Source organism: Haliotis rufescens, unplaced genomic scaffold (assembly GCF_023055435.1).
Source record: "Haliotis rufescens isolate VD_foot unplaced genomic scaffold, xgHalRufe1.0.p SCAF_1, whole genome shotgun sequence".
Taxonomy (NCBI): domain Eukaryota; kingdom Metazoa; phylum Mollusca; class Gastropoda; order Lepetellida; family Haliotidae; genus Haliotis; species Haliotis rufescens.
Window position 1 is genome coordinate 41139397 of NW_025963779.1, and position 23303 is coordinate 41162699.

Here is a 23303-nt window from a genome sequence, read left to right on the forward strand (position 1 = left end):
CAATAAAAAGCGTATTCTTTTACAATGTTAATAATCGTCCACACATCAAGAACAAGTCACTGTCTAATACAAATACCTAACGACGTAATATTTGTGAAGGACTTCGTTTATCATAGGAAATCTTTAATAACCTAACGATTTTGTCCAGACTATTTCACATTATATTCAGAATGAAACTTATCACGAAACATTATGGGATACTAGACATGCACAAAACATTAGTTGGTTATGAGGTTTCCTGACGGTCATTTTGGCCGACACATGATTGTGTTTGATTCTGTTCTAACTTATTTGGTGCCGTGAAAATCACCTCAGCTAAAGTGTGTAATAGTATTTGTGATTGGAGGCCTGACCACAAGATCACCTTACATTTGCAGTCTAAATAAAGTATAGATATCGGTATTTGTAAAAGGAAAAGAAGCTTTACACTATGATCTTAAATAATGCAGACTAGCATGCCATGGAAAATGTAACTCAAAATCAGTCAAGGAAAAAAGTAATACAATATATTGTACCGTACATTAAGCACAACTGTCAGAAGATAGCGTGACTATTCTGTCTCGAAAGCGGCGCGAAAGTGGCGTGAAAGTGTCGCCATAGTGGCTTGAAAGTGGCGCGATAGTGCCATGAAAGTTTCGCGAAAGTGCCACGATCTTGTAAAATGTTATCGCGAAAATGGTGTGAAAGTGTCTCGAAAGTGGTGCAATAGTTTCGCGTTAATGGCTCAAAGGTGGCGTGATAATTCCGCGTTAGTGCCGCAATAGTGGCGAGAAAATAGGGGAAGTTACTTATGAAATGTAGTGTAAGAATTTTGTTTGTTCATATAGTAGTGAATATAAACTATGAAAAAGAGTCCTATATAGCCTTAAGAAAAGATAGGCACTATATGTTGCTTTATGTCATCACAAAAAAATATTAAACGTGAAAATAATACACACTCTGGAAAAAATAATTTATGGCACCCCATTTCTCAAATTCAGTCTTGATAAGTATCTCTTACACAAGCTAACTTCGGTAGTTTCCAAGAAAACATGTCCCCATGGCAGACACGATGCACTTTGTAAAATAACATGGATCAAGGACCATAACTGTGTTTGCTCAAAATCTAAAAACATACAGCAAGGGAAGTTATTTTGTTTCTCATAGATAAGCATGCAAAATTTTATTAATGTAACGTCAAAAGAGAAAAGTTGTCCCCATTGCAGACACTATGCTCTAAGTTGAATAGCATGGAGCAAGAGCCATAAATCTGAAAACAAATAATTTACAGCATCAATTTCCGAACTCAGCCTGGCCAAGAATCTCTTAGATAAGCTTCCAAAGTTATGTTTATATAACATCAGTAGTTTCTGAGAAAACTTGTCTCCACTGCAGACACTATGCACAATGTTGAAAAGCATGGAGCAAGGGCAAGTATATCTTAATATAAGTATGCAAACTTTCAGCCATGTAATTTCAGTAGTTTTGGAGAAAATTTGTCCCCATTTCTCCCCATTTCAAGCAGTATGCACTAAGTTGAAAAGCACAGCGCAAGGGCCTTAGGCTGTAAGAAACTGCTTAAAGAAAGTACCTTTCAAACTCATTTGAGATCATGACCAGTATGTCAGTGTGTAAAATTTCATTTCTCCAACTTCAATAGTTTTTGAGAAAATTTGTCCCCTTTGAGAAGTGGGCGGACAGACAGACGACCTCCATTCCTATAGCCCTGGGCCTAGATTTTCAAAACAATCGTAGCCCTAAAATTATCGTAAAGTTATCATAAGGAAATCGTAGGCTATCATAGCCTATTTTCGAAACTATCATACCCTAAGATATCTTAAGTTTATCGTAAATTTAAGATAGCTACATAGCTATCATCAGTTTATTTTATCTTCATTCAAGATGGTGGCATATTTTGCCATAGATATTTTGCCAAACAATTAGTCTGCTTTATGTTCCATTATTAACATTTCATTTTGTTAAACTGTGTGATTCAAATTGACACTTCAAAAACACGAAGCACACATCAAAGATTTCATTTCAGAAATGTTCTTAATCGCGACAGTGATCCACATGCCTATGGAGTCAGTAGCTTACAATATATTTCTATCTGAGTCCATGCTGAAGAAGGGTGAAACAACGTACCTTTTCCAAGGAAAGTGTCGGCAGGCTATAGTAATGACCGTGACCTTATTGATAACTCAGTTCATACTCTAACTGAGAGTGGTTTCACTTTGTATTCGCCCGGCGAGACCTTGCTCAATGTTACAGTTTTCTTAAAGCGCAGAGTTCCGATGTTTTATTTTCTGGATTGCATTTGTGACAATGCTTTAGTCTTTATTTTCGCATTTTATAAAATTATATCAATCTACATGTGTGACAGAAGTGCAAAACCATAAGCGTTTCTCATCAGGTTTTACATCTAAAATAGTGTGGGACGAGCGGTTTTAACAAATGAGTATAACTATACAGTGTAGTATTTATTGATTTAACAAGGAAATACATGTGATCAAATATGTGTATAGTGTATTTGTATAAAGTGTATATTTAAAAAATTTTCTAGCAAAAGTAATTGTATTTTTTATATTTTAAAAACAACACCTAGGTTATCTATATTATTGAAAGACAAATATTGGATAACAAGTGATTAAAAACTGTCTGTTGAACAAGTGCATTCTTCAAAAACAGGTGATTAACGGCATATAGATGTATTCCATTAAATATAACAATTTATTGAAATTTTGACAGCAGAAGTTAAGCACAGATTTTCGCATTAAAAAGTCAAATAAAGAATGGGTTCCCATGCTCCTTCGGGTTTAAAATGTCGTCAAAAAGTATCATAGTTTGAACATCGTCCAAATTCACTTTCCAATATATGTTCGCAGAAAACTTTTATTGAATAAATTTATTGATCAATATAAAATAGGCAATTTCAACACAATAATCTTTGAATTTTGCATTCAATATACCGATTTTAAAAAAATGATTGATTTTAGTCTTTTTAATATTTATATGTACATCTACCCGTTTTATGTTAAAAAAATGTATAGATACTTGAGACCATTCCAATCTCATTAAAATCAGATTTTAGTTCTCGCTACCGCTAAACAAAGATCTGAGGACATCCCATTAGGGGTCACGTCAGAACGACTTTTCATCTGACCAATCAGAGCGTCGCTTACCAGATCATGAAAGTGACAGTCGGAATGTGATTTCTAATCATGCAATCTCAAAAACTTTAACACAGGGTATTCCGAACGATAGTTACAGGTTTAACGACTGAATCAATACAATCTGGACCATCTATTAGCCATTCCAGAATCTTCTTTTGTTCAGGTTTCACATTTTTAATCAAGATTTTGTCAAAATATGTTTCGAAGCGTAGTCGTCAATTGGAAATTAGTGCCATAATGCACGAGAAATCTGCCTTCTGATTGGCTAATGTCGACTTCTTGTCAGTCCTTCCATTGGTCGGTCAAACTTCGCGCAAGGTCGGTCTGACGTGACCTGTAATGGGATGTCCTCAGATCTTTGTTTAGCGATAGTGAGAACTAAGATCTGATTTTAATAAGATTTAGACCATTCAGACAATTAAATCTATTCCAGAACGTAGTTCGATGATGTTTGGCTTGTCTGACAGCATTGCTGAGGATCATTTATACTAGTATTTGTCTGTTGACCCTATACTTTACAGTGATTTGACACATTTACAATGTATTTCACTCATCGGCCGGACTTAAATGAAATCAGAAAAATCAGTTTATTAACTCTACTAATTCAAAAGGATAGAAAAGGACTACATTATATGTATGTTCTAGTTACAGTCTGTAACTTGTGGCGTGTTCCCTGAGACAACATAACTTGACAATTCCTATATTATCTCTCTTTGCGAACGAAAATTAGTGTCACTTTTAAATTTTGGAAAGAATTATGGATCTAGTTAGACCCAGTATACATCACATAACATCAGACTTGAACATGCATCTTAAATGCTGAACGCCGGCTGTTCGATCAAAGGTCTCGTCTAGTCATTGCCATTTAGAATAACGTCCCTTACTTTCGCCCTTGACCTTGTAAGCAATGTGTTCACATGAAGTTCAACATGGAGGGAAAGTAGGGAAGAATCTTTTTGCACATTATTTCAATTCTAATAGCTATAGTGTGGTAACACTACACTTATTGATTATAACATTTATTGGTTTTAAAAAATGTCTTTGCATAGCACACGAGTGCTATTTGTGTTCGAGTAGTCATGGCATCTTTTATCATAATAACAGAACGCCTACATGTTGGTCATATGTAGGATTGTACGGAATTTCACTCAAATAGTTGCGTGTTAAACAATGTGACCTGACAATGTGATCCTGAATTCCATGTCACTTCTCCATGTTGTTGTTATTGTCAGCGGCTGGAAAATCCCTGTGACATCATTGGGAAACAACCCGTTTTTTCAATCTCTGACACAAATGAGTTCTCTGTCAGAGTTACGATAGCTATCGTATCTTTGTGTGATCTGCGACAGGTTTACGATAGTTTCGAAAATCTATCTTATCTTAACCTTAACATATCTTATCTTTAAACATAAGAAGTTTAGATTTATCTTAGCTAAGATCTTTTTGAAAATCTAGGCCCAGCCCCACATCGTGGTGGAGGATTATAACCACCTCCGATTGAATCAGCTAAATTGACAACTGCTTCACCATTGAAGCTAATATTCAAAGAAAAGTATTTCTTTCTCAATCATTGTTGGTAGACAATGTGTAATAACAGTAGGTAAAATTGTGTGTATCTTCCCAAGTTTTCACTAGACTTTGATACTAGTGGATACTCTTGCCTCTGGAAGATGAATTACATGTTACTAATTGCAAAGTTGCAGTTGCTACACTATTCAAAGTATTTGTGGCAACACATTTTGAGCAGAAAACAAAATAGATATCGACAAAGTGCATTTTATGTTTAACGGAAAACAGACAACTCGACAGTTGGTGCCTTATAATATACTATTGTAACATGGATGTCATATTTTGTTCATAACAATGAGCGATGTTGTCACAATATAGTGACATGCGGTGTTGAACTAAATCTTGCAAAGCTTCCTTAATGTTTTAGTGATGTTTTAACAAAAAGACAATATTTGAGCATATATATAGCATCATAAAGACTTTTATTCGAGTTTCCTGAATTCAGACTGATAACCCACTCCTGACATTGGACCAAATTAAACATTTAAAACCTCATGATGTGCATTCGTGTACAAATAAATCTAGCTTAGTTATATCTACAGGTAACCTAGCTCATCATTAAACACACAGTATGTTATTCCCTAACATATGAAAAAGAAATTTGAGTTGAGCGAAACTAAACATGAGAAGTGTACCTGTGGCTCTTGTACTCACCTACATCACGAAGAAAGAGTGAATGTATGCTTGCAAGATCAAATTCTCCACTGCGAGTCTTCAGGAGCTGCTTGCTGACTTTTAAATCTGAAGCAAAATATAATTACTCCTTTAAAAATGCTCCCAGTCAGTGACTTAAATAATAACAGGCACATTCAACAAATAAATTAAACTATTCTATGCACATGGGTTATCAAGCTCATAAGCTGACCTGAAAAAATTCAACAAGTGAAAAATGATTAATAATGTTGTACCACTTTAAACAAAATGATAATATAGAGAATATAAATCAGGGATTTTGTAACAGTTTCCTGTATTCGTTTGTTGGCTCTATCGTGTTCGTTATATACGTGTTCTGGCTACTCCCTGATCTGTCACACATTAATTAGTTCTATTGTATTATTAAATATTCAAAATATATTCATATTTTCCCATTGCTATACATTATGAATTTTGCATTACATATGAAACATATACATAACTCTTGAGTTTCAACTTCAGAATAAAACAGAATTTCTTGAAACTGGCTACAGGTTTTATTTAAGAATTGACGTTCACTTTGTGTGAGTTCATTGGAGTATGAACCTTCACAGAGTGAGGGCCAAACTGTATGAATGTCGGAGTTTGCGACCTAGCTCTATATTCCTAAAGTTGATAAACAAAGATTGTCTTATTAAAGAATATTTTTTACATTCAAGAAAATAGTGAAAAGCATTTAGCATTGGGAACCGCAAAGGCAAGAAATAGTGTCTGACAAATTAACCCTAAATAAATCATCATTTAGATTGCTACCTCTATGTCTAAGTCTTGTGTGGGTAATATTAATTTGAGGCTTTCCATAACTGAAATAATTTGGAGATTTAATAACATTTGGATAAATTTTTGTTTTTAATTCAGCTACAGAGATACTATTAATATTAATATTTTCATTTTGTGAATTCCATTTTTTCAAAGAGTCTATTATTAATGATTTCTGAAATGTACTTGTTCTGGCAAAAGGTACAGTCATGTTCTGTTTGTTACGTAGGTTATGATTTGAAGCAGCTGATCTATTGTGGGGTAACAAATCCTTTAGATATGAGGGACATTCATTTATTATTATTTTGTGCACTGTCGTAAGATTTTTAATTTTTCGTCTCTCTTTTAGTGGTAGCCAGCCGGTTTCAAAATATAAACTTTCTCTCGAGGCAAATTTGGTCAAACCTGTCACAATTCTGGCAGCGTCAAGTTGTATTAATTCAAGTATATTTTCGTTATAAGCAGAACAGTTGTCCCATACTTCCGATGAGTATTCCAGAATAGGTCTTATAAATGTCGGATAGATTTTTGACAGATTATATCTATTTAATTTATTTTTAACTTTACGCATAGCTGAAACCATTTTCGCTGTTGACCTAGCAATAATTGAAACATGTGCAGTCCATTTCGTATCTTGAGATAATGTGCCCCCCAGATGTTTGTGGGTTTCAACATGTTCAATGGCACTGTTAGCATAGCAAATAGGTGGATAATCCTGTACCTGTTTGTGACTAAAAAGCATGTATTTTGTCTTAGTTGGATTAAAGTTTAAAGCTTGCCCAATGATAGAGAGAGAGAAGGTCTTGATTTAGTCTGTCTTCAATTACGACCATATCAGTAGATGAAGTTCCTATACATGTATCGTCGGCGAATAACCTAGCAATATTTTGAAGATGATCAGTAATATCATTTATGTAAACTAGAAATAGGAACGGACCCAGTACAGAGCACCTGCTTTAGTGAATTTTTTACTTGATAAACTACCATTAATAAATACTCTTTGGCAATGGGCTGACAGATAACTAAGACACCAAGCTAATAATTTACCAGTTATACCATATTGTTGAAGTTTATGCAATATACCTTTGTGCCATACCCTACGGAATGCCAAAGAAATATCACAGAATATCATACAAAAATATTTATGATCATCAAGTGAATTACAAATGTGATGGTAAATTTTAATTTATTGATATGTAGTACAATTGTTTGACATGAATCCCAATTGATATTTGGAAAGTAGTTTATTCTTCAGAAAGTAATTATACATTCTTTTAAAAATGAGTCTTTCAAATAATTTCCCAAGACAAGATAACAGTGAAATAGGCCTGTCGTTGGAAGGGTGGGATTTATCTCCCTTTTTGTACAAAGGCATTACATTAGCAAGTTTCCACTGTGATGGGAATATGCTTTGTTCAAGAGACAAATTAAATAACAAGCGTAAAGGATTGGCTATGGATAGTGATATATATTTAAGTAATCTTTGATTCAGGTTGTCGGGACCGCTTGCTTTATTTACCGGTAGGGACTTTATGAGATCTGTTATTTCTTGACTTTCAATAACGGTATAATCCAACTCATGTTCACATAGTTTAACAAATGGTGGTAGTGAGGCGCCTTCATCATCAACATTGGAAACTGACGTAAAATAATTGTTGAGAGCTTCAGCTTTATCAAAATCAGAAAATGCTTCAGGTACAGTGTTGTTGTTAGTGACCAGAGGGGGGGATCACGTTGCTGTCTCCAGACTCTTTGATCAAGTGACGTAAAAGTTTCCAATAATTAGAACTGTTTTCCTTGATTTGTGTAGATAATAATTCATTTGAGTTAAGATAAAAGTTTTCCTTGGCAGCTTTCTTCAAATTGTTTACTTTATTTCTTTGTTTTCTATATTTAGATAAATCGTGTTCATTGCATGTTCGTCTAGCTTTTTTACTCAGTCGATTTCTAATTCTTATTTCTCTACGTAGTTCACTATCAAACCATGGTTTATCTTTTGGCCTTATTGTGACAGCCAGCTTGGTATGCATAAGCTTATATAGTTTTTAAATGTGGACAGAAAAATATCACATATTTCATCCACAGACTCGCAGCTATTAAACATGCACATCCAATCAGTTGATTCAATCAATTCATTTAACTTCGCATAGTCACCATCTTATAAATTAGAACCTCTCTCACATAGAATTTTTTCATGTCAATGCAGTTCGTTAGCTAAACAACAACTCCCTTGTGGTCACTTATATCCGTGCTGAAGTCGACAACACTCGACTCTATACAATTGCAATCATCACTGATAACAATAGGGTCAAGCAGAGTTTGTGAATGCTGAGTGACGCATGTCGACTCTTTAATTACATTACGTAAACTCTTCCTAACTAAAATATCGTGCAGTTGGTGAAGGTTGCTGTTGAGTAAATCTTCGTTAAAATCACCGAGTAGAACAACGTAAGGCGTATAATCTAGAGCAGGTTCAAGTGAGTGTTCTAGTTGATACCAATACAACACAGGGGTGTTAGGTGGTCTGTACCACACACATAATAATATTCTCTTCTGAGGCAAGAAAACCTCAAAACACATATTTTCATAATTGTATGATTCTAAATCTTCCCTACGTTTAACGTACAATGCCGAGAAATATACAATAATACCACCCCTAAAACAATTCCTATCCCTCCTATAAGGAGAATGATAAAGATCTATTTTCAGGTCACTGTGTTTACAGAATCATGAACAAGATCAACGTGTGTCTCTGTAAAACATACAATGTCATATTCAGAGATTTGCTCAGAAATATGAGGTAGTTTATATCGGAAACTTCTTACATTTAAGTGGAATATGGATATTTCCTTATTGTGCGAGTTTACTGAAACAGGGCCAGGATTTTGCTTGACATCTCCAGCAATAATGAGAAGTAAGATGAGGATTGGTATAATATTGGAGTTAGTGAAAGCCTGTCCCGAACAGAGGTATATTTGAACAAGACTGATGGATAAATAAAAGTGTTCAAAACATCCATGGAATAACCAACTAAAGTAGGCAGTGGATGATGGATTGATAATGCGGAATTTTCCCTTTTTTTAGGTGAGTTGAATAACATTTGTTGTAATGCAAACCTATTGATGCTCTGTACGCCCTCAAATCAGTCATTGGCTAAAACAAGAAATAGTATTATCCAGGCAAGGGCACCGACAGGTTTGCTATTGATATGTTTTGTGAAATGAAGTTAATTTGTCTATTCCAAGTATGAATCGTACACCAGATACAGTATCTCAAAGTTCTATAATTAAAACTTGTAAAAGTAGAACATCATTGTACCACGAAACACAAGAGTAAATGAAGGGTATTTACATGCAATGAACTACTTGTGTGTGCAAACAGTACAAGAATGAGTGTGATGAAATATACAGTAGCAGAAAACCTAAATGAAATAGTTGGTTGGTTGGTTTGTTGTTTAACGCCGCACTCAGCAATATTACAGCTATATGACGGCGGTCTGTAAATAATCGAGTCTGGACCACACAATCCAGTGATTAATATCATGAGCATCGATCCACGCAATTGGGATCGATGACACGCATCAACCAAGTCAGCAAGCCTGACCACCCGATCCCGTTAGTCGCCTTTTATGACAAGCATAGTCACCTTTTTACGGCAAGCATGGGTTGCTGAAGACCTATTCTACCCCGGAATCTTCACGGGCCCTCAATGAAATAGAGTGCAGTGATAAACATGTACATATAGTAAGCATTAGGACTAAGCACAAGGCCACTTTTTTTGACAGGGGGGGGGGGGGGGGGGGGGGGGGGCAAACATTGTACATTGTAAGTACAACTTGTATTTCCATGATTCCAATAGAAAAATTTTCTATAAAAAATCCAGGGGGGGGGGCAACTGTCCCCCTGGCTGGCTACAGCACTGAAGCATGTCCATAAATGCAATGATGTGTGAGATACAAGCAGATATAATATTGTATGGGCACTGGCAGTTTGTGTTGTGGTCAACACATATGAATGTGTTAGAAAAATGACATGAGTGATATAAAAGAAAGATATAGAGCTGTATCTCATATTGAGTGCACAGAGCTCGATCTCATATATAATTAACCATACAATTGCAACTTTCAAGTCTCATAAGCATAATCCAAATGCCAAATGTGAAAACATACACTGTATTCGACCAATACTCGTCCAGGGCACTCTCAAAATTAGAAATATTTGACGCAATAAGCGCCCAGAGCGCTCCAAAATTAGAAATAGGGGGCTCTTATTAGAATTAGAATTCTTATGTAGTACATGATTCTTTTGGTCACACATCCTGCATCTTGAACTCGAAGTATGTAGAAATGGGCATCCGAGGTGACCATGCCTAGGTTCCCCTGCGAATCTCAGCAAAATGTCATGAATCAACAAAATGTGACTTGAAAAAAGTCATCCCCCTAACAATGAAAAATATTTGTCTAAAGATTCAGTTGATCTCTTTTTTTTCCCCAGTTTCTAAGAAGAACTTCCGAAACCTTTTCTGCTCTACAGGCAAATAATTCCATTCCGGTTCAACGGAAGATTAGAAACACGCGACTCTGAGTGTGAGCACCAATGCTACAGCTGTGCTATGCTCTCATTCCTTCAACATTTTGTCCGTTCGCCTTGATCTAACTGGATGAATTTGAAATCATCGCCTCTGATCCCCGACCTTACTAAATTAGGCTACTGTAATTTAATTAATTTTTTTAGTGCTCTCCTATCCACATTCCGGCGCAGTGATGACTGGCCGCATGGAACTCTTCGTCTGACCTCTGGTCAGGAGAGTCTTCGATCCCCTCGTCTCGAAGGTAGAAATCATCATGAATCTGTCAAAAGGCGACTTCACCTGATGCATCGGTCATGTCTCACAGAGTTCTGACAGGCTGCTACCCTGCTATATTATATGAATATGTCATAAGGAATGGACATTCAGCAAACAGCTTCAAAAGTCAGCGTAGATACAATGCAAACAAACAAAATACAACAAGAGTGACGTCCCTTTTTGAAAAGGCGGTAACTTCCTGCTAACCTGGGCTAGGCTGGGCCCCGTCTCTAATATCACAATATTCGAGCCGGTACAGGCCAATGAGACGATGCCTGTGAACGCCTTCGAAAGATTAGACATACACTATGTTATGTAATGTTTCATGGTTATACCGAAAACGGCACCTCAGCAAAACGTCACCGGGCGAAAACGGCACCTCGACTCAAGCGAAAACAGCTACTATTGCCTGGCGAAAACAGCATCTTATTTTTTTACACCTTGGTCAAATAAGAGATAATAAACTTACATAAAACAAGTAAGAAATTAGACCCCTTCTCCAATTTACTCGCCGACTCTGATTGGTAGGCGCAGTTTACTTATTGTGAAAACACTATATGCTTTGAAGTTTTAAGTGCTTTTATTCAATTCAAGCTGAAACTGTATTTAGAGGCCAAACATGGTCCTGTCAGATCACAATTATTCATAATGGCCTTTCGATGTGTTGCATGCGAGAAGAATGTCAGAAAAAATCAATATGCTGTATCATGGACATTGGACTTCGTTGTACTAATAATAATAAAATAAACTACATAATGCTATTGTATAAATTCTCAGAATAACCGCAATAATGTAACATAACGAATATTGTATTTTAACTTTTATTCATATTTTCAGATTGCCGCGGACTTCTTACCTGTCCGTGTAAATACATCACATACATCCAATAACATGTAAATACATCAAATACCATGTAAATAAACCAGATATATTACAACAAAAATCGTTCTTATCATTAATAAAAATAGAGGTGCCGTTTTCGCCCGACACATAGTAGCCGTTTTCGCCAAATGCGGTGACGTTTTGCTAAGGTGCCGTTTTAGCCTGCTCCCATGTTTCATTAGTCGCTATTTTTAGATGAAGCGCTACCCTTCTACAAAAGCCTCTACTGAGAAGCGTCACAGACTTTAGTCATTTTGTTAGATGTGTCACCATCTGGTGCAAGAAAGACCTTCAAACTTTAAATTGTACTTAATTGTAGGCAAAATTATTTTCTTCAAGCATGTTAGGTACATGATATCAATATGTAAGAGACATAATAGTGAATATGTCTAGCGTATTCTTTGCATGAACATTTCGCATGAGTTTCGAATACACCCCAAAATTGTGCTATGCGAGAAAAACTTTGAGCGAATAAAATATTCGCATGTTGGAAATTTATATATGTCGACACATGTAGAGCCACGCATACAATATAAATGTCGCATTGAAAATATTCCTAACTTTGCCTTTCCATTCCATGACAATCAAGTTTATGTTTACGTGGGTTGGTGTTCCATTTAAGGAATACGGAATAACTCGCAATATATATGATGTGACTCTTCTGACAAAATAGAAATGTGTTGTACGACTCGTGTGTGGTTGCAATATATTTATTGGATGATTACGTTAAAATGGTGAAACTTCTGTTGAAAACATTGAAATTGGAACAGAATAGCAAAAAAACATGAAATTAAATGTGTAAAAAAATGTATAAAAGATATTCAAAATATACATACTAATTACAACTGTAAACAGCAGGATACAATGATCGTGTGTGCTTTCATTCAAGGACCTTCGGCTCAAAGAAATTACCAAATATGTAGAACAATGTTGGTGTATAACTTCATAACATTTTTAGGAATTTTGTAAGCCTTCATTGTGGACAAGGTGTAAATGGACCTCGTTGCCGAAAATCTATAAAATCTTCAAAGATCAATCAATCAATCATAAATCCAAGATTGCAGTCTGCATTTTATATAATATCTACGTTAACTGTTCTTAGGACTTTGTTGTCCTGTGTGATTTACGACGCATCTTAGAATAGCGACCGTGACAGTTACATTGTACGGAAACAGAGTAGGGCCAGCGCAGCATACCCAGGAAACCAGGCTGTCTCGGAGATCGCTGATAAACATTCGTCATCACTCGCCCCTTTCCATAACCTGCAAGAAGAGTTGGTCACAAATGCGCTGATAAATTGAGCTAACCGATACTGAGGCGTGATATAGCAATTTCAATTTTCCTTTCATTTGAGTATGAGTTTGGCTTTTGTTGGACCTTGGGTCGAATTTTGTATTGCCATCTGTCGATCTTACTTGCGTCCCATTCGGCTTGCCATCTTTCTGCTATGGAGGCTTTGATTTTGATTTTTATCTCTAGTTTACTAAAGGGAATAGGCTGTATATCTGTTTTGTCTAGGGCTAGCTTCGCCAGTGAGTCTGCTTTTTCATTTCCATGAATATCTATATGAGAGGGGATCCAACACAGCTCCACCTGTTGCCCTTGGTCCGATAGTTTTGTACATTCTTATAGAATATTGTTGACTGTGTTTGGCCTGGAGTTTGAATTTCTGCCACTTATGGCCTGAAGTGCACTTCGCGAGTCTGATAGGACGACTGCCTTTGCTTCCGGAAGTTCCGGTATGAGTTTGAGTGCATGATGAATTGCCTCCAATTCAGCCGCGAAACTGACTGACCATCAGGCAAGCGAACTGAATGTGGTTGGGGTTTGGAGCTGTGGATATTTATCCCGTAACCAGCACTGTTGTTGATAGGATTCTTGGATCCATCAGTGTATATATGGGCCCAGCTGTCCCAGGTAGTTTGAATTTTAGTGATAGCTACTGATCGTAGTAGGGTTAGGTTTTCTTTTTTAGTGACTTCTGATGTTAAAGCAGTGTCAACTTTGGGAGTTTTTAAAGTCCAGGGAGGGTGTAACCCTTTGTAGTGACTTTCTGGAGGCTGAATGTCATCACATGACTTCGAATGAGTTCACGTACTAATATCCCAGATGGCTCTAGTGAGGGATTTTTTCGAGCTAGGGCTTCATCTCGAGTTTTTTTGTCTTGCCATATTATTTTAACCAAAGGGTTTGATCTTCGTCCCCAGAACGATAATATTGCCTGCTCTCTTCTTAGTTTCAGTGGGAGTTCTCCCGTTTCTACTTGTAGTGCTTCTAGTGAAGTGCCTGTGGCCAGCATTGGGGCTTTGTATTGTATTCTGTCTAGGCGCCTCAAGACAGTATTTGATGCTGAATGAAAAGCCTCACAACCATAGTCAATTTTTGATCTGATAAGAGATTTGTAGAGGTCCAGCTGAGTGTCCCTCGATGTGCCCCAAGATGTGCCTGAAATTGCCCGTAATACATTCAGGTCTTTTTGACATCTGTTTTCCACAAATTCTATATGTTTGCGCCAAGTGAGGTGTTGATCAAGGACCACCCCAAGAAATATTGCAGATTTTTCGAATATGATAGGTTTGCCTTTTATGGAGACACGGGGTATCATAGCATCTTTCCCCCGGCGTTTGAATAGAACTCCAACAGTTTTTTCACTTGAAAGGGTGAATCCCCATTTATTGCACCATTGATCTACTACGTCCAGGGCTGACTGGAGTTTTTTTTCTGATTTGTGAAATATCTCTGACATTCTCTGTGCTTTACCCATATTGCTCCGTCATCAGCGAATTTAGAAGTTTGGGTAGGAGAGTTGACATGGTCAAAAAGATCATTGATCATGATATTGAACAGGGTTGGGCTTATAATGCTGCCTTGTGGCGTGCCATTGTCCAGTGCCATAGGATCAGATCGATTGTTCCCTATTTTAACTGATAGCGACCTGTCTTGCAGGAAGCTGTCTATGAAGTTTGCTATGTTCCCTTCTACTCCATTTTGTGCTAGTTTTGAGAGGAGTCCATCATGCCATACCATGTCGAAGGCTTTGCTGAAGTCCGGAAATACTGCGGCTAGGTATTGTCTGATTTTATAAGAGCTTTTTTTATTTCATTTTCCAGTCTTAGAATATGATCTAGACATGAGTGTCCCTTCCTGAAGCCACTTTGGTCAGGTTTTATGTGGTTGCCAGTTTCAGGGTGATGCATGAGCCTTTTAGTAACCATGTTTCAGGTGAGTGAGATCGGTCGATAACAGTTTGGCAGGGCTTCGTCTTTCCCTTGCTTTAGCAGCGGGATAACTGCAGCATGTTTCCATGCTTTTGGGACTTCTCCTTTGGAGCATATCGTGTTATACAACTCAGTGAGTAAGCCTTTGGTTTGATCAGGTAGGTTTTTCAATATCTCGTAGCTGGTTGTGTCAAGACCAGGTGCAATGCCTTTTCTATGTTGTATCACACCATCAAACTCTGTCACAGTAAATGGTATATTGTATACCAGATGCTTGCTTTGCGGCCGTTTTGAGGTCTTAAGCATAACCATTTTTTCCTGTTTGAATTCTTCGCTGCAATTTGTGTTGCTGCTGACAGATGAGAAGTGCTCAGCTAGAATGTTGGCCTTTTTTTTGACTGTATGGACTTTGGCTAACTTGGGAATTTTTGTGGGTTTACGCTTACCCCTGATTGCGTGTATTTTGCTCCAGACTGTTTTAGCATTTGTTTTCTCATTAAGGGATTTGCAGAAGGTCTGCCATGACTCTTTTTTAGAATCGTCTATGAGTTGTCTTACTTTTGTCCTGGCTGCTCGGACTTCGGCGAAGGCTGATTTATCCCTTGTTGACCTATTTAGGGCTTTCTATCTCACTCTCCTAGCTTTTGCTATTTCCCTGTTCCACCATGGTACCGGAGTTTTGCCAGTTTTGTGGTCTTTTTTGGAATTGATTTTTCAGCTGCGGCAATAATTACTGAGGTGAGATTTTGGCAAAAAAGATCAGGATTATCCGAGGCAATTTCTGAGGACTTGAATGATATACATTCCTTCCTGAATTTAGGCCAATCAGCTTTTGCATAGTCCCATGTGGACTGAGGATTGGGCTGTTCCTCTAATTGTGGTGGGCTACCTATGCAGGTGAGTATAGGAAGGTGATCGCTTCCCCAAGTGTTGTCATGGACTTGCCATTGGCAATGTGAGGCGAGGTTTTTGGTGGCAATTGTGAGATCAATTGAACTCCACGTGTTGTGGACTTGGTCATAACGTATGTGACTGCCGTTGTTCAGAGTTATGAGATTGTCGTCCTCAACCCATTTCTCTACCATTTTGCCGTATTTGCATGAATCATTCCTGTCTTCCCAAAGAGGGCTGTGGGCATTAAAATCACCAAGGATTATCCCATTTTTGTCTACTATTTGAGCTAGTCTTGTTAGCTCTTCCATGTTCGTTTCATGGGTAACCCTGTGATATATGTTAGCTATGCGTAATTCGTTGCCATTTGCCAGTTTTAGGGAGATTACTTGGGTTTCAAGGTTTCCTACGGTTCATTCGATATTTTTACTTACTTACTTACTTACTTTGGAGATTTAACGTGCGCTTTCCGACTGATGCGTATTTCGCACACGGTCGATATGTTTGGAGGTACAGCTGTTTTATATAAAAAAACATCAATTTATTTTATAACCTGCTTGTAAGGTCGCAACTTTTGAAGTAATGTTGTCATAAGTAATCTCCGAGCTCAACATGCCACGTTTGACTCAAAAATATAAAACAAACATATGTTGTGTTTTCATTTTAAATCACATAAGCTTAATCTCCTCATCTTTTAACTGTAAGCCTCTTAGTTGCTACCATCCGTTCACCCCTTAATTAGTGAAAGTAGATGCGCCCAGTGAGTAGTCATGGTTGAGTGGTAGCATATATTCGACCGATCGGGAAAAACCCAGACACTTTCTTTCTACAAATTGAAACATTTTAATTTCAGAAATTCCGTCGTCATTCGTAATCTATCTGTTGGAGATGAAACACTACATTTGCTTACCGGAGAGGTAAATCACACCCCCTGCGGCCAATATCCAATCTACGGATTAATGAGCTAGTATCATCAACAAAATCGTCACCAGCTACCTGATTCAAAGTGCCTACAACAAGACAACAAGAAACCTAGGGATTCGGACTTCTTGAACGCCCAAGCCGGCCGGCTGGCCGCCATTGTTCACCGCCGCCCTACTCTGATCACTCCCTAAACTCAACCCTCAACTCCGTCGCCGCCGCCCCCCCCCCCCCCCCAACACATTCCAATCAAAGACTCACCACAAGGCCCCCCAAATCACAACCCTCAATCACAACCCCAAGCAAACCACCAAATTACAACACTTGCCGACATTCACCACCATCCCGCCCAACCCCTCACTCCAACCCAGCCCACTGGGCTGGGGCTCAACACAACCCCATTTTCAATACAATCAAACTTAAATACGCCGACATAAACAAATACACAGCCCATAAATTCAAACAGCATCCCAATTTAGCAGCATACATGTTCCACCTCCATCACCTAATTCAAACCCATAAACTCTCCTCAATAACTCACACCCCACCACCTGCCCACTATATAATTGACCTCCCAGTCCCCCAAGTAGACACCTCCCTACACACACTATTCCAAACACAACCCAACATCACTAAAACTGCCAAATCAAAACTAGCACTCACACACATACACATGGCCTGGCCAACATGCACCCACATATACACAGACGCTTCCCAAAACAATAACCACAAATCCGGCATAGGCATACATATCGACCAAAACCCGCCCATCTCCACTAACTTCCATTACTTAAACCATTCCAACAACAACACTGCTGAACTGCTAGCTATTCTCACTGCAATCCACTCCACTAAAACAATCAACAAAAATAACTTCTTAATCATCTCTGACTCCTTAAGCGCACTCACCCAAATCAAAAACAAACACTCCAAAACCCGGCCCGATCTCATTAACAACATATTCACCTCACCCACCACCTCTCTACACAAAATAAACATATACATCTACTATGGCCACTCAAACATCCCAGGTAACCAACTAGCACACACACTAGCAAACACTGCCACCACTAACCCGTCCCTTCAAATCCATTTTCACACATCTAAAGCAGAAATCAAAACCCTATTCAAAAAATCTATCAGTTCCCTTAACCACAGCCAATTACTCCAACTCCCTATGGATAAAAACACTCTACTCTAAGCCTAAGATTAAAAGTCGCAATTACAGCACCCACCCTCAAATGGACAAAATATTAACCAGAATCATAAGCGGCACCTACAACCTTAATTATAACCTTTTCAGACAAAACAGGCATGCAGACGGAAATTGTACCCACTGCAACACACCAGAGGACCTTCATCATATATTCAACAACTGCCCTAAATACACCACACAGCGCACTCAACATTATAACATCATCATCACCCCCCACCCCCCAAACAAACATAGCTGAACTCTTCTCCCCGGATAATCCTCAAACCATATTCAATGCCATAGCCACATTCATTACTAGCAGTAACTTAACAAATCGCTTTTAAACTAAACCCCTAGCAAATAAGGCCACTTCCATACCCAAACACCCATACCATAAAAACAGGATCGAGATCCAAATCTACCAACTAAAATTCACTTCTCCGACGTCCGCGCCCTAAGCCCGTTTACCCATACCACCAACTCAAGACACCAGTTATCCAGCCCACTGTCGCCGGCACCCCAAGCCCACCGTCAACGTCATAACACATGACTGACCAAGACTCCCTCACCCCCAGCCCCCCCCCCCCCCAACCATTACCCCAATTACCTAAACAGCCCTTTTTCTTTCTTTACCATTATAAACCCGCTCACATAGCAGCTTAACTGCTACACTACTATACCCATCAAGCTCCCCCCCCCCCCCCCCCACACACACACCTACTTAGCGCAGGTTACACCCACCCACCCCCACCCCACTTACAGTTCTTTGGGTATGGTGCTTACTTATTTTTATGTTATTTATCGTTATTAACACCACCTACCCCGTCCGCGAAATGCAGTAAATGCGAAGCGGACGTTAAACCAGTTAAATTCCTTCCTTCCTTCAGAAATTCGACGGATCGGGTGGTCACCGTCAAAGCAGACCAGCGCCAACACGGACCAGACACTTTGATCAAAACGTCTTAGTTTTTTTAAACGGATCACTGTGGTCAAAACTGACCAGAGGAATAGCGGATTGAAAATACGAATTAGTTGGGTTTAGTATTTCGCCAGTGTGGTTGGCGACCGTTGTTTATGTTTAGCGGCAGACTGCCTAGGTAGTGGGAGAGTTACCTCCCTTGGCTTGTGTCGTCTTCTCCTCACATGTTGTTTGGCCATTACTGAGAAGTAAAGCTCCAAGTATATTGGAATACCTGTGTTGGGTTGTGAATTGCGAGGGTCAAAGCTGGCGTGGTGGCAGCGGAGACGATCATCCGTATCTCTGAACACGGCACTTAACCTGACTTTCGCAGTTACTACACGAATAAGTGTGCAATCTACCTGGTCGACATCGCCACGATAGCGCGGGTATTTCAAGTAGGCCTACTAGCATAACATCATGGCAAACACTCACAGAGCACCGAAACAGTGGTCTCTCACGAAACATGAAACTGTTAATTCGTTTGAGAATTGGAAACAAAACCTACTATATACGTTATCACTGGACACGAATTTTGCAACATTTCTTGCTGACGGCGCCACGTGGGGAAAACGTACACGTGCAACCCCGTTACGAGGATTTGAAAATGATGGGGAAGACGTTGCTGGAGCTCAACGCAAGACGGCAGCGCAAAAGGTAACATCACTCGAGTTAATGTTGGGCCAAATCGCCAATTATTGTCCTGTAATTGCCAGGAACACCATTGTGAAAAGTTCAGTATCGATTTCAAGTATCTGGCAGACTATCAGACTACACTACGGCTTCCAGTCATCTGGTGCACATTTTCTTGATTTGTGTGACATACATCTCCAACCTGAGGAGCGACCAGAGGATCTTTACCAGCGCCTGTCTGCATTTATGGAAGATAATCTGCTCAGACAAAATGGCGGAATCACTCATCATGGAGAGGCGATTGGCGAGGATGAGGAATTAACACCTACGTAAGAGAACATTATTATCCTGACTTGGTTTCGCCTTATCCATCCTGATTTGCCCAAGCTGGTGAAGCAACGATATGGAACGGAACTGAGATCCCGTACTCTAGCGTCAATTAAACCTGAGATATCACAGGCACTCAATTCCCTGTTAGATGAAATACATTCATCTGAGGATGCCAAGGTCATGAGGACTGCTACCACTAGAGCAAACAACTTCTGTCAAAGATCTAATTTTAGACCTCGCATACAGCAGACATCCAATAAATGTCGTTACCAGTCAACCTCAAAAATGTGTCCCCTCTGTCACACAGCTGGTCGTCCTAATGACAATCACTTTCTCAGTGAATGTTCATACTTACCTGATCAAGACAGAAAATACATGGCTAAGGCACGTCAAATAGCTAGCATCCTGGATGAGTCAGAGGATGAAGATGGACAGTCCCCTCATACAGACACAGTATCTACACCTCCCGTTACTGCCTCAAGTGTAAACAATGCTTCAGTCAATAGAGTCAGTGTACGTCAGTCTCCATATATGAACGCATTTTATGGTCATAATGTCATATGTCTTACCCTCGACAGTGGAGCTACAGGTAATATGATCAGTCAGACTACTGCCAGGAGACTCGGCATTGAAGTCACCAAAAGTTCACAATCTGGCCATCAGGCTGATGGTTCATCCCCACTCCATATTGTTGGTGAAACACGAGTAACTCTCAGCCGTGACAATAAGGATTTTATTTTCGAGGGCCTTGTTGTGGAGAACCTTGATGTCGAGTTGCTTGCAGGAACACCGTTCATGGAAATAAATGATGTTGCCGTACGCCCAGCTAAGCGCCAAATTACAAGACGGAGATGGAACCACCTTCCAGTACGGCAACCAAGAAACCCACTCGTCACACCATACAGTTAGACGTGCACATGTCTTACGAGCGCCTAAGTCCCCTACAACAATCTGGCCTGGCGATTTCATAGAGTTATCACTCCCGGATGACCTGATCCACTCAGATGACACATTCGCAGTGGAACCACGTCTAACAGGTGATTTATTCAAAGACCACAAAGAATGGCCAACACCAGATATAATGTCCAGCGTTTCAGGGAAGATTAGAATTCCTAATGACACCAAAGAGCTTCTTGTCCTCAAGAAGCATGAGCACTTTTGCCAGGTTCAACAAGTATTCACCATCCCAAACTCTGGGACCGAGATGGTCGATAGTCAATCAGAAAGCATTCCTCTCAGACAGTCCACTACTACATGCAAGGTCAATTGTTCAGAACAGGTACGCATTGACCCAGATAACCAGTTCACACCAGACACTCGCAACAGTTTCCACGCCCTCATAAAGGAGTACGATGATGTGTTTAATCCACATGTCCATGGATATAATGGAAAATCTGGCCCGTTCAAGGCAGTTGTCAACATGGGTCCTGTCCAACCCCCTCAACGCAAGGGACGAGTCCCACAATACTCACGTGACAAACTTGTAGAGTTGCAAGACAAATTCGATGAGCTTGAGGACATTGGTGTCTTCGTCAAGCCTGAAGATGTGGGGATATCAGTGGAATATTTAAATCCTTCCTTCCTTGTCAAGAAGTCAAATGGTGGATTTCGTCTGGTTACAGCATTCACAGATGTGGGGCGGTATAGTAAACCACAACCATCACTCATGCCTGATGTTGATTCTACATTACGCCAGATAGCTGCATGGAAGTACATCATAACCACAGATTTGACAAATGCTTTTTACCAAATACCCCTGTCACGTGGATCAATGAAATATTGTGGTGTGGCCACTCCCTTCCGTGGAGTCCGTGTTTATGCCCGATCAGCCATGGGCATGCCGGGCTCTGAAACTGCGTTAGAAGAATTGATGTGTCGTGTGCTTGGGCACTTGCTCAAGGAAGGATCAGTGGCCAAGTTGGCAGATGACTTATATTGTGGAGGTAATACCGTAGACGAGCTTCTGAAAAACTGGCGACGTGTTCTACAGGCCTTCCAATTCAATGGATTAAAGCTTTCAGCTGCCAAGACTACTGTCGGCCCTTCTAGTGTGACCATCTTAGGATGGATTTGGAAAAATGGCTCAATTCAAGCAAGTCCTCACAGAATTTCCACCCTCTCTAGTTGCACCCGTCCATCTACAGTCAAGGGTTTGAGGTCGTTTATTGGAGCCTACAAAGTGTTAGCCCGGGTAATACCAGGTTGTGCTGGACTATTGGGTCCATTGGACACTCTTCAAGCTGGACGTCCTTCAGCAGAGAGAATAGTTTGGTCAGAGGTACTTATCTGTGCCTTTGGAAATGCTCAATCTGCACTATCCTCACATAAAACCATTGTTCTTCCTCGGAGGGATGACCAGCTATGGATCGTTACAGATGGAGCAGTGAAAAACCATGGCGTAGGTGCTACTCTCTACATTACAAGGAACAACAGTACTCTCCTCGCTGGTTTCTTCAGTGCCAAACTGCGCCAGCGTCAAATGACATGGCTACCGTGTGAAATAGAAGCACTATCTATAGCTGTTGCCACCAAGCACTTTAGTCCTTACCTTGTACAGTCAAGCCTACAAGCATGTATCCTGACTGACAGTAAACCATGTGTTCAAGCATATGAAAAGTTGTGTCGTGGAGTAGTATAGGTAATGATGGTTCTGGACCACTTCCACTGGAGCCAGATTCATATACCTATACTGCTACTACAGGGGGGATTTTTTATGCCAAAATGATATTGCGATTCAACGATAGTCATGAGATTAAGTTAAATTGGCTCTAGCTCACCAATACCTGGGGCCAATCAATGCTTCAGATGAGTCTAAATGGTAATAAAAATATTCTTTATTATTTTTATCGATAAAGCGATATTCAACATTTTTATTAAGTTCTTCGTTCATTTTACTAGGAGACCAGACTATAAAACTACACTCTTTTTGTAAATTGATAAGAAACAATTGATAACCGTATTTGGTTGGTTTGACATCACTGATATAATAAAAACCTTGTGGTAATTCTCTCCATTGAATAGCTTTCTCCATTATTATATATTTATGTAAGCATTTGTCTAAATGTGATCAAACAATAGTAAGCAATCTATTTTTAATCTCCAACCAGTTCTTTGGTTTTGGCACGGAATAACTGATGCGCTTGTTGCCTCCCCTGTTCTATGAACTTTTTTTCCCGTCTTCGCTAATACCACTGGTCTTACGAGATTTTGATCGAATCTCCTGCTTCATTTCATTGTATTTGGTGAGTTCCGACAGC

General features: G+C 39.3%; 2 protein-coding genes across 5 annotated transcripts in view; one reads left to right on the forward strand and one right to left on the reverse strand.

Moving 5' to 3' along the window:
- LOC124121070 (leucine-rich repeat-containing protein 61-like) overlaps nucleotides 1–11381 on the reverse strand; it is a 158481-nt gene extending 147100 nt beyond the window's left edge. Inside the window, exons 1-2 of one of the 4 annotated variants that reach the window (XM_046484021.2) lie at nucleotides 11354–11381; nucleotides 5376–5462 (exon numbers count right to left, since the gene is read on the reverse strand). Coding sequence is in view for 2 of the 4 variants with exons in the window: in XM_046484022.2 (XP_046339978.1) it covers nucleotides 5376–5462; nucleotides 11043–11058 (103 nt within the window). In the remaining 2 variants the exon portion in view is untranslated. Of the gene's footprint in view, nucleotides 1–5375; nucleotides 5463–11042; nucleotides 11203–11225 lie in introns of those variants that run through there. The other 3 variants (XM_048396526.1, XM_046484022.2, XM_046484020.2) reach the window with 3 other exon arrangements.
- A 9473-nt stretch (nucleotides 11382–20854) lies between these two features.
- On the forward strand, nucleotides 20855–22684 carry LOC125371766. The gene has a single exon (XM_048380488.1). It carries the CDS (start codon nucleotides 20855–20857, stop codon nucleotides 22682–22684), a length of 1830 nt encoding a protein of 609 aa, XP_048236445.1.
- The last annotated feature ends 619 nt before the right edge of the window (nucleotides 22685–23303 follow it).

What these genes read in the sequence shown, in the direction of transcription:
- LOC125371766 (XM_048380488.1), top strand. Translation starts at nt 20,855, where the DNA reads ATGTTGCCGTACGCCCAGCTAAGCGCCAAATTACAAGACGGAGATGGA.